Source organism: Hemiscyllium ocellatum, chromosome 14 (genome assembly GCF_020745735.1).
Source record: "Hemiscyllium ocellatum isolate sHemOce1 chromosome 14, sHemOce1.pat.X.cur, whole genome shotgun sequence".
NCBI lineage: Eukaryota > Metazoa > Chordata > Chondrichthyes > Orectolobiformes > Hemiscylliidae > Hemiscyllium > Hemiscyllium ocellatum.
In genome coordinates, this window is record NC_083414.1 from 17,822,915 (window position 1) to 17,841,468 (window position 18,554).

Sequence of the window (18,554 nt, forward strand, 5' to 3'; positions counted from 1 at the left end):
GAGTCATCTTGTTGCCTTGCTTCCTTTTTGAGGGGAAGAGGGGTGATGGCCTCTTGTTATCTTTGTGGTCAAATAGATTATGGTCTAGTTTTGTTTTGACTACTGACTTCTCCCACTTTCCAGGACTGTTGGTTGAAGTTCTCATGTGTTCTTAAGAAGACTTTTACTGGTCTGTCTGTCTATCTCTGTCTCTCTCTCTCCCACCCCCCACCCACCCCCCACCTCTGCCCACCCCTCAGACATTCAATGGAGAGATACTTATTTTCAGTTAACAATCCTCTTTTTAAAAATTGCATTTTGGAATTACAAGTTAAAAATATCCAATGTACTTTATTTCATAACTGCTTTACAGCAAATGCAATCTTCCAATAGATACTCTAAAGCGAATTATCCTGAGGTATTATAACACACTGGAGATGGTCATTCCCTGGCACTTGTATAGCACTGACATTACTTGCCACTTCTCAGCCCAAGCCTGGATATTGTTCAGGTCTTGCTGCATTTGAACATGGATTGCTTCAGTATCTGAGAAGTTGTGAATGGTGATGAACATTGTTCAATCATCAGCAAATATTCCCAAAACATCGTTAGACCATAACTGACTTTATAATGGAATGAAAGTCATAGATGAAGCAGCTGAAGATGGTTGAGCCTAGAATACTACCCTGAAGGACTAATGCAGTAATGTCCTGGAGCTGAGATGAACAACTAAAATCCTCTTTCTTAGTGCGAGGCATGGCTTCAATTAATGGGGAATTTTCCTCACAATTCCCGCTGGCTCCAGCTTTGCTAGAGCTTTTTGTTGCCATGCTGGTTTAATACCATCTAGAGATAAAGGGCAGTGACTCTCCCCTCCCCTTTAGAGTTTGGCCCTAGCAGAACCCAAACTGAGTGTCAGTGAGCAGGTCATTCTTTTGCAAGTGCTGCTTGAAAGCATGATTGACAACCCCTTCCATCACTTTATTGATACTCAAGAGTAGACTGATGGGCTTGGATTTGTGCTGTGTTTTGAGCATAGAATATATCTGGGTAATTTTTCACATTGTCAGGTAGATGTCAGTGTTATAGATGTATTGGAACAGCTTGGATGGGGCATGGCAACTACTACAGAAATATAAGTCTTCAATATTGTTGCTGTATCCACTGTCTTCATCTGATTCTTGATATCACTGTGGTGAATCAAATTCATTGAAAACTTACATTTACTAAGACTCCAGATCACCACTTTGCCCTCCTGGCTGAAGAAAAATGAGAATGTTTAAGCCTTGCCTTTTGCACTGTTGTGCCGGGCTCCCTCGTTACTGAGGTTGTAGATATTTGTGGAGCTCTGACCTTATGTTCGTTGTTTAATTCTCCACATATGACTGATGTGAGAGGACTTGCAAAGCTTGGATCTGGTCTGTTGGGTGTGGAATTGGTTAGCTCCATTGCATGCTGCTTCTGCTGTTTGGCATGCAAACAGCCTTGTGTTATAGCTTCACCGTTATAACTGACACTTCACTTTCAGATATGCCTATTGACGCTCCTGGCATGTCTTCCTGTATTCTTCATTATAAAGTAGTATAGGAGCTTCTGGGATAATTTTTATATTTCAAGTACCTGTATGCCTTTTGACAGAAATTATTAGGGACTTGAATGATAGAACTGCAACGGATTCAAAAATGCAACAAACAATGTGTCAAAAGTTAACATATTTTGAAGTGGGTCTACCATGCTCTCAGAAAACAAATGCTCAGCTTTCAGTAATTTCTAAATGCTCTGTGCTACAACTGATGGGTTTACATAAGCAGCAAAATGTTGGTTATGCCTGTAGCTTAATAATGTACATCTGTATATTACATATATGCCACTGAATCACATAGAATGTAAATCATGGAAACCTTGGCCCATCATTGACCCAGCTGGTTCAAATTAGTATTTCTCCCCACACTAGCATCCTTCTACTTGAATTACCTTTTGTCACTCTGACCCTCCAGGAAGCCTCAATTATGCTTCCCCTCACGAGAGTTGTAGGACTGGTTGGGATCATGTTGATAAACATGAGAGGATCAAGAAATTACTTAAGCATGAAGAGGATATTTTAAATTTAAGACTTGACACCAGAAACTGCAAGATAAGGTACAATTAGCTATGTTTTGGAAGGAGATTGACCAGAGAAACATTGGAATAGTTACACAAAGGTATGGGTAAGACTTTCACCAGCAGTCAAACTGTGGTAAGTCTGGAGGTGAACAAACTTGCAGATCTGAAAGCAATTGGTCTTTGTCGTGGAAAGGTTATGCGGTCAGAAGCTCAGGTGAAATTTGAATACCATTCTGAGACTGTGATTAGTTTGCTTCAGCCTGATACACAGTGTGGGGAGGGGACTGGAATTGATTTCAAGGGTACACAGCTTCTTCTAGCAGCCAAGAGTGGTGTCTTGAATCTCCCAAATACTGAAGACCTTCCAGCACATCCAAGTGTAGGTAAGCTTAAAAAGGATCAAACTGGATGTCATTAACACACATACGTTAAGTCCAGGTCTGTGAATGATATTGCCCAAGGGCTGACATGCAGAAGAGGAGTGGTAGATCGAGGTGACATCATGCTAGTAGACAGAGAAGCTGTAGAGATGGTGAGCAGGATAAGGAGGGTTACATTTTGTACATTTCTATCTCGGTTTTAAGAAGTTTCACTAATAAACTGTTGCACCTCATTCTGCTTTTAGTAACTCAGTTGAGATAGTACTCACTGTTCCAGAATTGATGTACTTCTTCTTTTTCCCTCTTTTCTTTGGATTTAAAACCTACAGAGACAATAAAAGACTATGTATGCACAGATGACATCAGTAAGGATATGGGTGTGATGCCACATCTGCTGGAAAATATTCCTAGTTTCTTAAAAATTAGAATGTTACATGTGATTAAAGCATTACAAGATCATGCTGCATAAATTAATGCCAAACCTACAATAAGGATTAGCTTTGGGGATCAGAGACTTCCACGAAGAAGCTGTGCTTAGGTCACTGGTAATAAAATTGTGGCCTACAGCATGCTATTTTCACTCAACATTCACTGCCTCGACTCCAGACGCATAATAGTGGGAGTGTGTACCATTTACATGATGCAATGCAGCAACTCAAAGTTTCTTTAACGGGATCTTCCAAACTCTACCATCTATGAAGATAAACCACCAGCTGAACATTTCGTTCTAAGCCACACATCATCCCATTAGGAAAGATATTGTTGTTTCTTCAAAGTTGCTGGATCAAAGTCCTCCTTATTGATATTTTGGTGGATGGATACCCAATGGATTGCAGCTGTTCAAGAAGCAGCTCACCACCATTTCTCCAGGACAATAAATGGTGAGCTGGTCAGTTCATTTCTTGTGAATGAACAAAGTATAGTGTGTATTGCCATCTATTCTTGACCAGTGACTCCACTAAGAACCTACTCATCATAAAATGAGAAGTCACACAACACCAGGATATAATCTAACAGTTTTCTTTTGAAATTACAAGCTTTTGGAGCACTGCTCCTTCATTAGGTGAAGTAACAGTGAAAGATTGTGATTTAAAATAAACCTGTTGGACTATAAACTGGTATCCTGTGACTTCTGACTTTGTCCACCCAGTCCAACACCAGAACATCCACATCATGGCACTCATCATAGTTACTGCATAAGATCATTGACATCTCCTTTAGCATGAACGTTCCCTATCCTACAGGATGCAAAACAGTTTGTCCCGGGAACAATAAATCTCTGCTCTGTGGGATCAATGTTTTGTTTTAAATATTAAATCAGTTTAATTCTTATATATTAGATTATAGTCCTCTCAGCAATGCTCAGCTAACAGCTGGTAAGTGAACAAGACATCAATCTGAAGAACAATCAATAGGTGAATCAGAGAATCCTTTAATCCTACCTCTATTTCTGCTTCAGAGCTTTCCAAATATCATCTTTCTTAAAATGGAATGCAATTTAACATTAGCTTTCAATCAGATGCTTTTGAGAAATCTGCAGTGCGGGGTGTTAGTGCTGGCTCATGAGTATTCAGTAATTTGAAGGTTTAAATGTGGTTCATCAAATCTACTGTCATTTGAGTATGGACTTCAAGATTATGTATTCTTGCTGAGCTGTTGGGATTTAACAAAACAGCACAGGTACCCAAAAAAGTGGAGTGGAATGGAGTCAACAACCAATGGATTCTCTTTAGTCTAACTGACTATTTTAACACTGGGATTGATGATTGTGACTTTGCTTTTAGAATCACATATCTTTTTATACAAGTCTGAATGTTTCTATTTCTTACACCTACTGACCTCTCAATAAATCACCATTTTAGAGCCAATTAATGCCAACTTATAGTCAACTATGAGATGTAGCCTCACTCGAAATTGGAATTATATTGCTGTCCCCCAAGCTAATTGTGATTCTCACTTTGAGTATGAAATGCCCAGGTTCAAATCCTGTGAGAAAACACCTTTTAAGAAAAGCTTCAGATGCTTCTTTTATAGCGTTGCTCAAAACCATGAGGGATCTAGATAGGAAAGAACTGTTCCCACTGTTGAAAAGATCAGGAAGACACTGACTTAAAATGAACCAAGGCAACGTGATGATTTTGTTCTTCCTGTAGCAAGTGGTCATGACCTGGAATGTACTGTCGGAATGGGAACTGAAGATAGATTCAATTGAGGCTTTCAAAAGGGAATTGCATAATTACCTGAGGAGCAATGGGAGAGGAGAAGGACTAGCTACATTGCTTTTATAGGTAGCTGGCATAGGCTTGACAGGTCAAATGGCCTTCTTCTGCGCTGTATTCCATGTTTCTATGATTCACTTCACTTTAGATCCTCGAAATCATCTGTGGTAGGATGCTTGTATCATGTCAGTATAGGCTGAAGAAGTGAAGAGGCTGTTGTCAACTCACTACATCACCCAGTTCTGAATGGGGATTTGCAAAGTCTACAGGGGATTAACTGGACAGCTCCTGAAGACAATATGCTGATTGCACCCGTCTGGTGACTGTAATGCAGTGGCATACCAACATTGTGATGCCTGCTCATGTGTGCAGTCAGCACAAGGTGTTGTTCATTAGTTGGATAGGTCAGTGGGGGCCACTAAGTTGTAGCAGCAAAGTCCATACTCTTAAAGCAGAGGTGTATTGTGCCTCAATCAGGGAAAGGAAACAAAATGTCCCGTAACTTGATGGGCAGGAGCAGGACTCACAGTCAAAGGTAGCATATAGCATGGAGGTCAAACTCAGTGACCTCATGTGCTGTGACCATCAGTAAAAACAGCTTCAAACGCTATATCCCATCAGCTACCTCATCGGCCAGTCCCCCTTTACTCACTTATTGAGCAACAACTTCAGTCAAACAGGCCGGATATCCAATATTCACACTTGATAGCTGTGCTTACAACCAGCTATTCAACCATGACAGTCAAACTGACTGCATAAAGCTAACTGATGCACTTCCCTCTCTCCTGCAGGACAAGATGGTTCACCAGCAGAGGAGTTAACCAGAGGTGGCTCTATATATCCTAACCCACTAGAGAAGCCTGTGGGAGTCAGTATTGGTAAGCTTCCTTCTGAGGCAGAGGCCTGTAGTACTTGTGAAAGCATCGTAGAATACATGATCCTCAGGCACAATCCTCCTTTTATCTCCAAATTTTCTATCATCTGATTTTTAAGCTCCAGATTGTGCAGGCTTGTACTTATTTAGTTTCTTGTCCCCTCACTCACCGAAATGTTACTTTGGTGATTTGTTCCTTCCAGATTCTCAAGAGGTGAAACCTGGACACATGGTAAAAGATGGGAAAATTATAGGCTGATTAGCCTGACATCAGTCATTGGTAAGACTTTGGAGTCCTTTGTGAAGGATGAGATTTCTGAATACTTGGAAGTGCATGGTAAAATAGGGCATAGTCAGCATAGTTTCATCAAGGAGAGGTCATGCCTGCCGAATCTGTTAGAATTCTTTGAGGAAGTAACAAGCAGGTTAGACCAAGGAGAGCCAATGGATGTCATCTACCTGGATTTCCAGAAGGCCTTTAATAAGCTGCCTTATCTTTCTCAGGAGGCTGCTGAGTAAGATAAGTGCCCATGGTATTAGAAGCCAGGTACTAGCATGGATAGAAGGTTGGCTGTTTGATAGATGGCAGAGAGTGGCCCTTCTCAGGATGGAAACCGGTGACTAGTGGTGTTCCACAAGACTCAGTGTTGGGATCACAACTTTTCACTTTAAATTAATGATCTGGGTGAAGGAACTGAAGACGTTCTGGTTAAGTTTGCAGATATTACAAAGATAGGTGGGGGGGGGGCAGGTAGTATTGAGGAGGTGGGGAAGCTGCAAAAAGATTTAGACAGATTAAAAGAGTGGGCAAAGAAGTGGCAGATGAAATACAATGTGGGAAAGTGTGAGGTCATGCACTTTTGTAGGAAGAACAGATGCATGGACGATTTTCTAAATAGGGAGAAAATTCAGAAATCTGAAGTGCAAAGGGATATGGGAGTCCAATTCCAGGTTTCTCTTAAGGTAAACATTGCAGGTTGAATCAATAGTTAGGAAGGTAAATACAATGTTGTCTTTCATCTCAAGAGGACTAGAACATAAAAGCAGGAATGTACTCTTGAGGCTTAAGGCTCTGGTCAGACCACAATTAGAGTATTGTTAGCAATTGTGTCCCCCATACCTTAGGAAAGACGTATTGACCCTGGAGCGAGTTTACAGGAAGTTCACAAGAATGATCCCAGGGATGAAAGGCTTACCATATGAGGAATGTTTGAGAACTCTGTGACTATACTCAATAGAGTTTAGAAGGAAGAGGGGGGATTTGATTGAAATGTACAGAATATTGAATGGCATGGACAGATTGGACGTTGGGAAGATGTTTCCATTCTCAGGAGAGACAAGGACCAGCAGGCACAGTCTTAGAGGAAAGAGAAGATCTTTTAGCCATACAGTGGTGAATCTGTGAAATTCACTGCCACAGAAGGCTGGAGGGGGGGCATGTCATTGAGTATACTTACAACAGGATCAAAGGTTACGAGGAGAAAGTAGGAAAATGGGGGTGAAAGACCTGTAACCCATGATTGAATGGCAGAGGAGACTCGATGGGCCAAATGTCCTAATTTATGCTCCTATGTCTTACAGTCTTATGGACTATGAACTGCTCTCTGGGCAATTAGAGATGGGCAATAAATGCTGGTGTGGCCAATGAGGCTCAGACTCCATCCAAAGAAATACAAAAACATTAGGCATGAAAATTAATTCTGTTTCTCACCTCGCTAAGATGTCTTGCCCTGCTGCACCTTTACCCAGCAGCAGGATCTGGGCATGGTATATCTGTGCTTAAGGGCTAAAGGACTCCATCTGCTTCCTATTGAGGAAGTACACCTGGTCAGCAGTTTATTTGGATACCCTAGTGTTGTTGGATCTCAGTCAGCGAATCCCTCACTATCAACATACTGGGGTTATCATTGCACTGGACCAGCTATATAAATACTGCAGCTACAACAGCAAGTCAGAGATTAGGGAATTCTGTGGTGACTAACTCAGCTGCTATCTCTTCAATGCCCATTCACCATCTACAAGGCACATGTCAGAAGTGCGCTGGAATATTCCCACTTGTCTGAATGGGTGCAACTCCAACAACACTCAAGAAGCTTGACACCATTTGGGCCAAAGCACCCCAATCACCATCGTAAACATTCACTCCCTTCACTACTGATACACTGTGGCAGCAGTATGTGCCATCTGTAAGATGCACTCCAGCAATTCACAAAGCTTCCTTTGACTGACAACACCTACTGCCTGACAGGACATGTGCAGGAGATGCAGAGAACACCAATATCATCTTGATTTGGATCTATACTGTAGTCCCATCACTGTTCCTGTGTAAAATTCCTGGAACTCCTTTTATTGTGGTTGTCCATACACCTCAAGGACTGTAGTATCTCAAGAAGACAACCCTCACCTTCTGCAGGGTGACTAGCAGTGAGCAAAAGCTTCTGGTCTAGCCAGCAGCAGCCATGAACAAATAGAAAACGTTAATGGAATTGTTTAATGTGGATTGCATTTCTTCAGCCAGTGAACTAAGTCAGTCAGGGCACTTGTGGAGAGGGAAGTATTAAATAACTGTTGCTACTAATGGAACCAACAATTATTATTTTATTTGCAAACGTTGCAGGATTTTTATTTGCAAAAGATCATCCCCATTAATCACGCAGCTGAAACTGCAAGAAGGCAAAAGTAAGGATTGCAAATGCTGGAGATCCGAGTCTAGATTAGAGTGGTACTGGAAAAGCACAGCAGGTCAGGCAGCATCAGAGGAGCAGGAAAACCAATGTTTCGGGCAAAAGCCTCTGAAACTGCAAGAAGCCTTGTCCATGGTAAATAAATAAAGGGAGTTCCTGGAAGACAGGAAAAATAAAGCAGCTTAGAATGTCTAGCTGTTGACAGGGCAGTCATTTTTGGTCAGCTGGTAAAGCCACACTCTCTCTTTCTTTCTCTCTATCTGTTCTTTTTTTCTTTTGGGGCTTGGAGGAAGAGAGGGAAGTTCTTTCAACTTCAAGCCCACAAGCAGCGATGGCAGGGGTGGGGGGGGGTGGGGAGGTAGTCAAGCCAAAAGTGATCGAAGCCCAGAAACTCACCAGCCTCCTGTATAGCGGGTTGGGCCAATGCTGTGTGATTGACAGCCCCTTGCTTGCAGTGTACCATACCTTCCACATACTGACCTTGGTGAACTTCTGCTGTTCAATCATTCGGTCTTCTGGTAAGATGAAAATTTCAAGGGGAGAGCAGTGCAGCTGTTACCCATTCAGGCTGACAAGCAAGAGGCTGGAGAAACCCAGCAAGCCAGGCAGCATCAGGAGGTGGAGAAGTCAATGTTTTCATGTGTAATTCTGCCTGACTTGCTGCGTTCTTCCAGTCTCCCGCTTGTCCACTTTGGATTTCAGCATCTGCAGTTTTTATGTCACTAACTCACTTCGGCTGATCTGGCCCAATAAAATTGATTCTGGGATAATTTTATAACACCCTGCATTACAGTGCTGCCTCTGTGGGACTCTGGCAAACATTGGCGATGAGGGAAGAGCAGGACTCTGGTAAATGGCGGCAAGGAGGCAGCTGACGGAGGGGTGAGCACATTACCCAGCATCGGCTGCTACATCAGTAGAGGGGACATTGGCGAGGTAGGTCCAGCAGCGAAAATTGGCTTCTGAGGAGTAGCAACTTCGACGTTGGGTGGGTCTGGTGTTGGCGGTGCCAAAGCAGTGGGGAAAGGTCATGGACTTTCTTAATGCTACATTTAAAATCTTTTTTAAAAATTATTCTTAGACTACTCAAAATAGTGCTAGATCATGGCAACAGTAGAAGCTTTTCACTGTATTTTTTTCTCTGTAACATATCCACGACAATAAAATCATTCATCATGCATTATTACTCTGAAAGAAGCAAAAACAGAAATGGCTGGAGAAACTCAGCCGGTGTCTGGCAGTATCTGTGGAGAGAGAAACAGAGTTAATGTTTTGAGTCCAGTGAACCTTTGTCAGGACATCTCCAGCGTCTGCAGTTCTTGGTTTTAAATGATGACACTGACCTGGTAAATGTGGGAACGGTCTGACACTTGGCTAAAATCTTCTTGCCCAAATTCAAACCATGGAGAAAAGAAAACTGCTCGCCCAAAACTAATACATACTCTCTTGCCTCAATCCAGCACTTAACATAAGCAGTTCTAAAAACAAGTTACCACAATCAAGTCCAGCATTTTTGTCCCTCATTCCCCTCTGACATCTTAACACTGCACTTAGGGAAGCTGTACTGCAACTTATTGATAGCTTAACAATTCATGCTGTGAGAGTAATGGGTTTTAATATATTTATATAGGTATTCGCTTCCTGTATTATTCATAAAATGCCATTATAACTATTAAGTAGTCAGCCACATTAGCCTCTTGAACTTATGGTTCTTTTAAAGGGCTGTCATTATCTTCCCAGAGAAGAGCCGATTTGTTTCAGACATTGATTGCTGCCAACAGCAGAAAGCACTATCTCAATCTATATTTTAATTGGAATGTTAATGTAGGAAAATGCCCCAAGGAATCTCACACAACCATAAGAGAAAATAAAACTGTCAAGTCAAAGGAAAGACTGGGCAGTGTGACCAAAAGCATGGTTAAAGTGATAAGGTCTAAAGAGGGTTTGAAAGGAGGAGCAAGCTGGACAGTAGTTTAGGGAGATAATTCCAGAGTAAAGGATCTGGGATGTTAAAAGTGCAGCTGTCAATGTGGGTTGAAGAGAACGGAGAATGTGCAAGGCTTCTGAGTCAATGGAACAAGTGAGTACAGAGAGGAGGGGAGTTATAATAGGCTACAGAGATGTTGAGGTTTAGGGTCTTGCAAGGCATTAATCGCTAAGAATGAGAATTTTAAATTCTGTGTTGCGTGGGGTTTGCAAGAGGTGGGGATTATGAAATGGTGTCGTATGTGGTGTGGAGAAAGTTACAGGCAGTAGAGTTTTGGACAAGCTGCAATTAATAAAGGCTGGAGCATGGTCTTGGAACAGTCGAGCCTGGAGGTAACAAAGGTAAGAGTTCCAACAGTAGATAGACCAAGGCATTTGTGACACAGAAATGGAAGCAGGTGGTATTTGTAATTGACAAGAGGATGACGGTTCAGCAAAAATTAAACAGGCCAACGTGGCATTGAAGAGTTTGACCTCGGCCTGAGAAGGTGGCTAAGGGACAGCAGTCAAAGCAGTCAAAGCAGTCATGAGAGGCTGAACACAATGATTTTGTCAGAGCAAATTATTGCAGATGCTGGAGTCTGTACTGTAAACAGCAAATGCTGGAGATCACAATGGGACAGGCAGCATCCACGGAGAGAGAGCAAGCTAATGTTTCGAGTCTAGATGACTCTTTATCAGAGCTCTAATGCAGATTCATGCCGACTCAAAACATTACTTGTTCTCTGTCCATAGATGCTGTCTGAACTGCTCTGAACTCCAGCATTTGTTGTTTTCACAATGATTTTGTAACCTGATATTTAATCGGAGGAATTTATTATTCATTGAAGCATTGAGAGGAGTTATTAGAAGGGACAGATAGAACGTGGTGTCATAGATATATGTGGAAGTTAGCTTCATGGATCTTGATGATCTGCTAAAACACATGTTAGAACATAAAGGCCATTGAGATAAGAAAGAAAACGATGAAAGACAGATATAGGGTTGACAAGAGGGGATATCTCTAACAGTGCAACATCAGTCACTGAAGAATGAGCCAAGGTTATATACATAGGTCTCTGGATTGGTGCTTAAGTCCATGATTTTATGACATAGTTTAAATGGTACAGATATTAATGTGGAAAATATATTAAAATAAAAATTTGAGTTTTATGTTCTTACGTCTATTAAAACAATGAGACACTTCTATATTACATTTCCAGCTGCACTTAAGGCTAGAACTTTAATGTTTTTTTTCAGATATATTGCCACTTCTATATCTTTGCAAATAAGCATGCAGTAGTACTATTATGAGATTGCAATGAGGGTTGGCTCATCATAAATCTAGTATTTTCAGCAGGTCTGGAGAAAAGTCAGAGTTAACGTTTCAGATCGGTGACCTTTCTGAATAAAGTTTTCTATACCTTTATGTATGTTTAGGCTCATTATTTGCAATATACTGTACATAAGTGTAGTTTAAATTAAACATGTAATTCAACAATACTGTCATAGACATTCAACTGCTTACTTTTGCGTGTCATAGATTTATATTTGTGTTGTTTTAGAGTTGTAGTTTTTGCTTTGAAACTAGTAGTCAGTTTTGGTTAGCTTTCTAGGTTGATCTTTCTCTTGACTTTTTTTAAACTTCAGTTGCGCTCACTGCTTATTTTGAGGTCCATTCTAGGTACAGGACCATAAAGGACTGATGAAGTAGTCATCTTAGACCAACTCTTTTTTTAATGGCACTAAAAAATGCTATAGCACACTTGGAGACTATTCTGTCCATTGTATCTGTTCATATCAATTCCAGTGAATTCAAAATATTTCCATTTGCAACAACTATAGCAGCACACTTTGTGAAGGAGCAACTTCTGGAGTTACACAATGAAATGAACCTGGATGAATGTCAGAAGCTTCTATGAATTTCCTAATGGTAATTTCAGCAAATTATGTCAATTTCATCATTATTATAACTGCAAAATTCAATTCAGGTCATTTGCATTTTCATCAGTAGCATAGAAAGTATAAGAATTCAAGCCATGATTCTAACTGATGCTTTTACCTCACCCTCCCTTTGTTTTGTTTTGGATCTGGCAAAAAGGGGCAATGACTCTTCGACATAAGCATAGTGCCATTTCACATACAGTTACACTTAACACCATAAATAACTCCATGCAAACAGCCACATCACCTGAACAAATAGGTTTATGGATTACATACATAACACTATCAAGCTTTACATGGTACACACAACGGGTACATAGTTCTATTTAAGGCACAGACAGTACTCACCTCATAGACATTGAACTGACTTTGACCGCGGGACAGTTCTCTGTAACTTGTGGTGAACTCCCCAATGAAATCATGGCTTGTATTAGAGATCAAGGATAAGGGAGAAGCAAGACAGAAAGAAACAAGAGAGAGCAAAGCTCATTAACTTCACAATATTATCTCATTATAAACAACCAATGAGTTGAAATTATTTTCCTTTCCCTTTGCTGAGAAGTTCTCAATCCCAGGTAGGCAAGCTGTGCCAATACTCATCAACATTAATATACCCTCAGCTTTTCGAGTACAGTCCTGAGGGAACTGAAGTTAATTTAATCTACTTCCATAACTGCACTGTGTCTGCCATCTAATTGGCCCCTCACAATAATGGAGCGGTTTTTTTTGTATGATATCCCAGTTAGAATTACAGTTTTATATCAGGAGCAGAAGAGACAGCTATTTTAGGTGAGGTGTAAATTGGGAGTCATACGATGGGTTCAGTGAGGTTTTTGTTCATTGTAGGAGTAGTAATAATAAATCATTATTTTAACATTCTAACGTATCCAGCATTGGTCTTCTAAAAGCTATTCCTTCTCCTGAAAAGTATGTTACACCACAAAACTGAGCATTTTTATAAGAAATGGCAGCCCTTCTCCCAAAGGGCTTCACATATAGTTAATTACTTTCAAAGTGCAGTCACTATTAATATGCAAGTAAATATGACAGTCAATTTAAAAAAGAAAGGAAAAGATCTCCAGCTATCTCAAAGCACTTTTCTTAAAATATATACTTTATTGAAAAAATAGATTTTAAAAAATATTCCAACAAATACAAAACAATACAATTCAAAACAATCCAAAGAAAGAACACAAAAAAACCCAACCCGCCCTCATGTACACATGTATAAATATATATAGAAAAGTATATAATTTTAAAAATCCCCGACTAACTACTTAATTAAATAAATAATATCGAATAGTAATAGATAGTAAAAACTCAATTCAGCCAAACAAGACACTCATATGTTCACAGGTCCTCCTCCCTGGATATTAGACTTGTAAAACACCATTGTTATGGTTACATAGAAACCCTTATTAATGTGGCAGATAAATCTGTGTCCAGGTATTCCAAAAAGGGCTGCCATGTCTTATAAAAATTCTCAGTTTTGTGGTGTACCATACTTGTGAGAAAATCCACAGGGATATACTCCATAACAATCTCCCGCTAACCCAACAGGCCTGGGGTTGGCGGGGGGGGAGGGGGGGTGGGGGGGAGTTTCGGATACCCAACCTAGCAACCTAGGAAGATACTCTTTCTTGAACAGAAAGTGAGGATGTTGAAAAGTTTTTTCTTATGTGCATCTGCAGGGAACACACTGGGCAGGCCCAGAAGAAGAGAGATCGGGCCCTTCTCCATCCTTACACCTAAAATCCTCTCCATTGCACCCGCTACAGCACTCCAGTACGTTTGAATTCTACCACATGACCAGAGACAATGGGTAAAAGTGCCTGTACAGACCTTGCACTTGGGACATGTTGAAGATGCCCCTGGTTTAAATTTTGACAAACGGTCCAGAGCCAAGTGGACCCTGTGGAGAACCTTCAACTGTAAAGCATGGGTCCTATTGCAAATTGATATCTTTCTTGGATTTTCCCAAATGTCTTCCCATGCCTTTGAGGAGACCTCAACACCTAGCTCTCTCTCCCACACCCCGCAAAGTAGATCGAACTCATCTGAAGGGGGATTCCCCAATTGATGATATAAAGTGCTGACAGAAAGTGTACTCTTAGCACTGAGCACTCTGCTTTCTATATTGGATGTGTAAGGATCAGTCAACAATGTAGTCTTTTTTTGAATAAAATCCCTAATTTGAATAAAAACGAAAGAGGTCCCTGTTACATAGCTCATATTTCCGTGCTAACTGATCAAAGGACATAATTGTGTCTCCTTTAAATAAATCACTCGTGCAAGACACACTCCTAGCTGCCCAACGTTTGAATCCTGAATCTATCATTGCCGGTTTAAAACCCGGCATACTCACTACAGGTGTAAGAGAAGATGGTTTGCCAATATTGCCTTCCCTCTGCCAAATTGCCTCTATGCTTTAGCAGTATTGATTACTATTGGGTTATGGCAATATTCCCTAACAGTCCTCATTTTCTCCAAAAAGAGCACGCTGGTAAATATCTAACCGTATCGAAAGAGGGCCCTCACAGGCCCAATCACTCATGTAGGATAAAAGTGAGCTTCGCTGGTAGCTTTTAATTCTTCGTGAGATCTGCTCCCCCCAATCAATGAGGCAATTGCAGTTTAGCTAATTTAATGAGGGGTCGCTTACGATGCCAAATAAAGGAGCTGAACCATCTGTTCAGTCTCCTGAATATTTGCTTATTTAAAATCAGGGGGAGCATCCGTATAGGGTATAACAAACAGGGGAGAATATTCATCTTAATGAGCACTATCTGACCCAACCACGAGACCGGAAGCGCCGCCCATCTTTGAAGGCCTTGTTTGATTTTGTCAAATAATTGAACAAAATTAGCTTTGAACAGCCGATCCAAAACTGGAGTAATGAGTATACCCAAATACACAAAATCCGGCGTGACCACTTAAATGGGAATTGATATTCACTCTTAAGACCTAGTACCTTTGCACGACCACCCATAGGCATAGTCTCTGATTTTGCAAGATTAATCTTGTACCCCAAGAAACACGTGAATGCATTTGTATCAGGCAAACCGTGCTTTGACAAAAAAATTAGGACATCGTCCATGTACAATGAAATCTTATATAATTTTGACCCCACTTCTGGACCTGATATATTGGGATCCCTACAAATGGTTCAATCACCAATGTAAAAAGCAATGGCGAAAAGAGACAGCTCTGCTGGCTGCCTCTGAGATTGTTAAAATTGCTGGATTGCACCCCATTGGTGATGACTGCACTGCAGAGAACCTTCACCCATCTTATAAAGATGTTGCCCAAGCCAAACCGCTCCAGAGTATAGAAAAGGTACGGCCACTCAACTTGGTCAAATGCCTTCTCTGCATTTAGAGAACTCCCCAAGCCCTGTATTGACTGTTGTTGACATGCTTGAATTACATTAAGCAGCCTCCTAACATTAGTGGAGGATCTGTGGCCCTTTATGATGCCTGTCTGATCCTCTTTAACAATGAAAGGTAACACAGTCTCCAGCTTTAATGCTAGAGTCTTATTTTAAAGTCCACTTTTAAGAGTGAAATGGGCCTGTACAAAGCACAGTCTTCCGGGACCTTCTCTTTTTTTAAGAATAAGCAAAATATTGGCCTCTCTCAGAGATGGCGGGAGACAATCATGGCTGTATGAGTCATTAAACATATTAAGCATTGGGCCTGACAGTATGTTTATAAATTCCTTATAGAATTCACTGGGAAGTCCATCAAAACCGGGCGCCTTTCCATTCTGAAGATGCTTCACAGCCTCCTGCACCTCTTGCTCTGATTAAGAGATATTGAGAAAGGACTCTTGTTTAGGGGCCACGTCCGGGAGCTCCAGAACATTAAAAAAAGATTCCATTTTGGCCCGCCCCTCCTCACAACTCCCAGATTGGTATAATTTAAGAGTAAAATCTCTGGAATGCCACAATAATCTTTTTGGAGTCACGTGTTAGATTCCCAGATCCTTCCCTAATCACCGTAATGGCTTGAGGGGCACTCCTTTTCCTGGCGAGATATGCTAAGTATTTGCCTGGCCTGTCACCATGCTCCTATAACCTTTGCTTAGCAAAAGTAAGCTCCTTCTTTGCTGTGTGCGTGAGCACGGAATTCAATGCAGACTGCAACGCTGTAATCCTCTGTAGCTTGACCAACGAGGGCCTTTCAAAGTAAGCCTTCTTGGCTGCCTTCAACTGTGCTTCAAGGAGACGTTGCTGCTCACCCTTCTGCTGCTTCTACTGCCAGAGTAGAAAATAACTAACCCCCTGGCATAGGCTTTGGCAGTTTCCCAAAGGGCCACTAACTGAGCCTGAATTAATGTCTAGGAATGCTCGAAATTCCCGAGAGAAGTACTCCACAAACTTATTATCCTTGAGGATACAGGGATCCATTTGCCAGTGCCTCAGGCCCACTATAGTGTCCTTAATCTTAACCAACAGGTACACTGGAGTGTGATCAGAGATGTTAATATTACCAATTGTACAAGATGCCACCAAGTCCAGGGTTGCCACGGGGGTCAGAAAAAAAAATCAATCCTGGTGTGACATCTGTGTGGATTGGGAAAAAATATAATATCCCTACCTCCCTGGTGGAGACGCCTCCAGATGTCCACCAACCCTAACTCCATGCACAAATCAACTAATTGTTTAGTTTGCACAGAGATTATCAGGGGTCTTTGGGCAATCTGTCTACTGTGGGATCCATGAGACAGTTAAAATCTCCCCATATAATGATATGTCGGGACACAAGACTGATCAGTTTAGATAATGCATCTACCAAAACATTGAGGGGATGGGCCAGAGGGCAATAAACATTTAAAACACCATATTCTTCCCCGTTTTTCAGTGCTTGAGAATTACAACCTCCTGTGTGTGTCTTTAACACACTCTAGTAACTTAAATGGGAGATTCCTCATAACCAATATGGCCACATCCCTACTTCTGGTATTAAAAGATGAAATGTAAACCCAATCAAAGCCATTCTGCTATAGTTTCAAATGTTCCTTATCATCCAAATGTGTCTCCTGTAACAAAGCTTCTTCCCCTTAGTTGGTGAGTGACTCCCCTTAATATTCCAGGTGCACCATTTAATCAAGTCATTAGCCGTAACCATCTGCAATGACATTTAGAATCCAGGGAGGAGAAATTCAAACCTCAAATTGCTGAGCCTTAGTGTCACAAGATCCATCGAACATAAAATCTACATAAACTAAAATCACGACACTTAACAAACCTACAAAGCTGTCAAAGATTACATACAACAAAAACCAAAAAACAAACCAACATATAAAGCACCAATGGTGCTGAATAGGGGAACTCACCCCCTACCCAAACCCATCCCAAAACCCTATTTCCCACCCCTTTGCCAAGACTGCAGCCCAGGGATTTAAATACCTAAACTGGGTATAAACTGCCTGTAAGTAGGCATCTAGCCATCCCAACCATTTTCCCTCCTCCTAGCTAGAGCCGCACTGCAAACACAAGCAGAATAGAAAGAAAATACACCATGGAATAGCAATGTAAATAAAGATTTTTTTTTGAAAGAAAAAAGGGTAAAATACCCCACCCATCCTTTGATGTAACTCAACTTAGAAATTGAAAGTACACATCTCAACTGTTGCCAAACATAGTTTAAACCAAATTATTACCAATAAAAAAGGAAAAGAAAGCCCAAACAGACTTCCTCTGTTTTTTAAAGAAAAAAACAAAGACATACCCAAACAACATTACTATTTGTATATACAGTACTAAATTGTTTTCAGATTAGATTAATTTGTCCACACAATCTCTTGCCTTCTCCGACGTGTCAAAGAGATGTATGGATCCATCTAACATGATCTGAAGCACCACTGGATACCTCAGAGAGTACTGAATCCCAGAGAGTACTGAGCCTTAGTGTCACAAGATCCATCGAACATAAAAACTATGTTCCTTTAGTCTTCTCTTGACACTGTCATAGGATTTTCTTTTCTGGATCACCGCCACTGAGAAGTTCTGGAAGAACACGACCTTACAGCCCTTGTAAACTAGGGCATTCGGATTCTTCCCCTGGATTCTGGAAGCTTCCACGATTCTCTCCTTATTTCTATAATGATGAAACCGCACCAAGACAGGACTAGGATGTTGCAGACTGGGCCACGGACCTGGCCTCGGACGCTCCTCCTCCCTTCTTCCCCATCGCTGGATGGCAGAAACGCAGGTAAGTTGATTTTTCACAATTTCCTGGAACTGCACGACCTTTCCAGAGCCCCAGGATATCATGATGGTCCTGGTTGGGCTGGTTAGAAGTTCGTCCCGCTTGTGCTTCATTGTGGAGCTCTGAAACGTGATCCTCCTAGATCACCGCCATCTTGGATACCCATCTCCAAGCACTTTGCAGCCACAATACAT

General features: G+C 41.2%; 1 protein-coding gene across 1 annotated transcript in view; it reads right to left on the bottom strand.

The window, feature by feature from the left end:
• LOC132822458 (copine-9-like) overlaps positions 1 to 18,554 on the bottom strand; it is a 405,642-nt gene that overhangs the window by 62,309 nt on the left and 324,779 nt on the right. Inside the window, exons 12-13 of the mRNA XM_060835837.1 lie at positions 12,497 to 12,572; positions 2,732 to 2,785 (exon numbers count right to left, since the gene is read on the bottom strand). Coding sequence (XP_060691820.1) covers positions 2,732 to 2,785; positions 12,497 to 12,572 — 130 coding nt within the window. The remainder of the gene's footprint in view (positions 1 to 2,731; positions 2,786 to 12,496; positions 12,573 to 18,554) is intronic.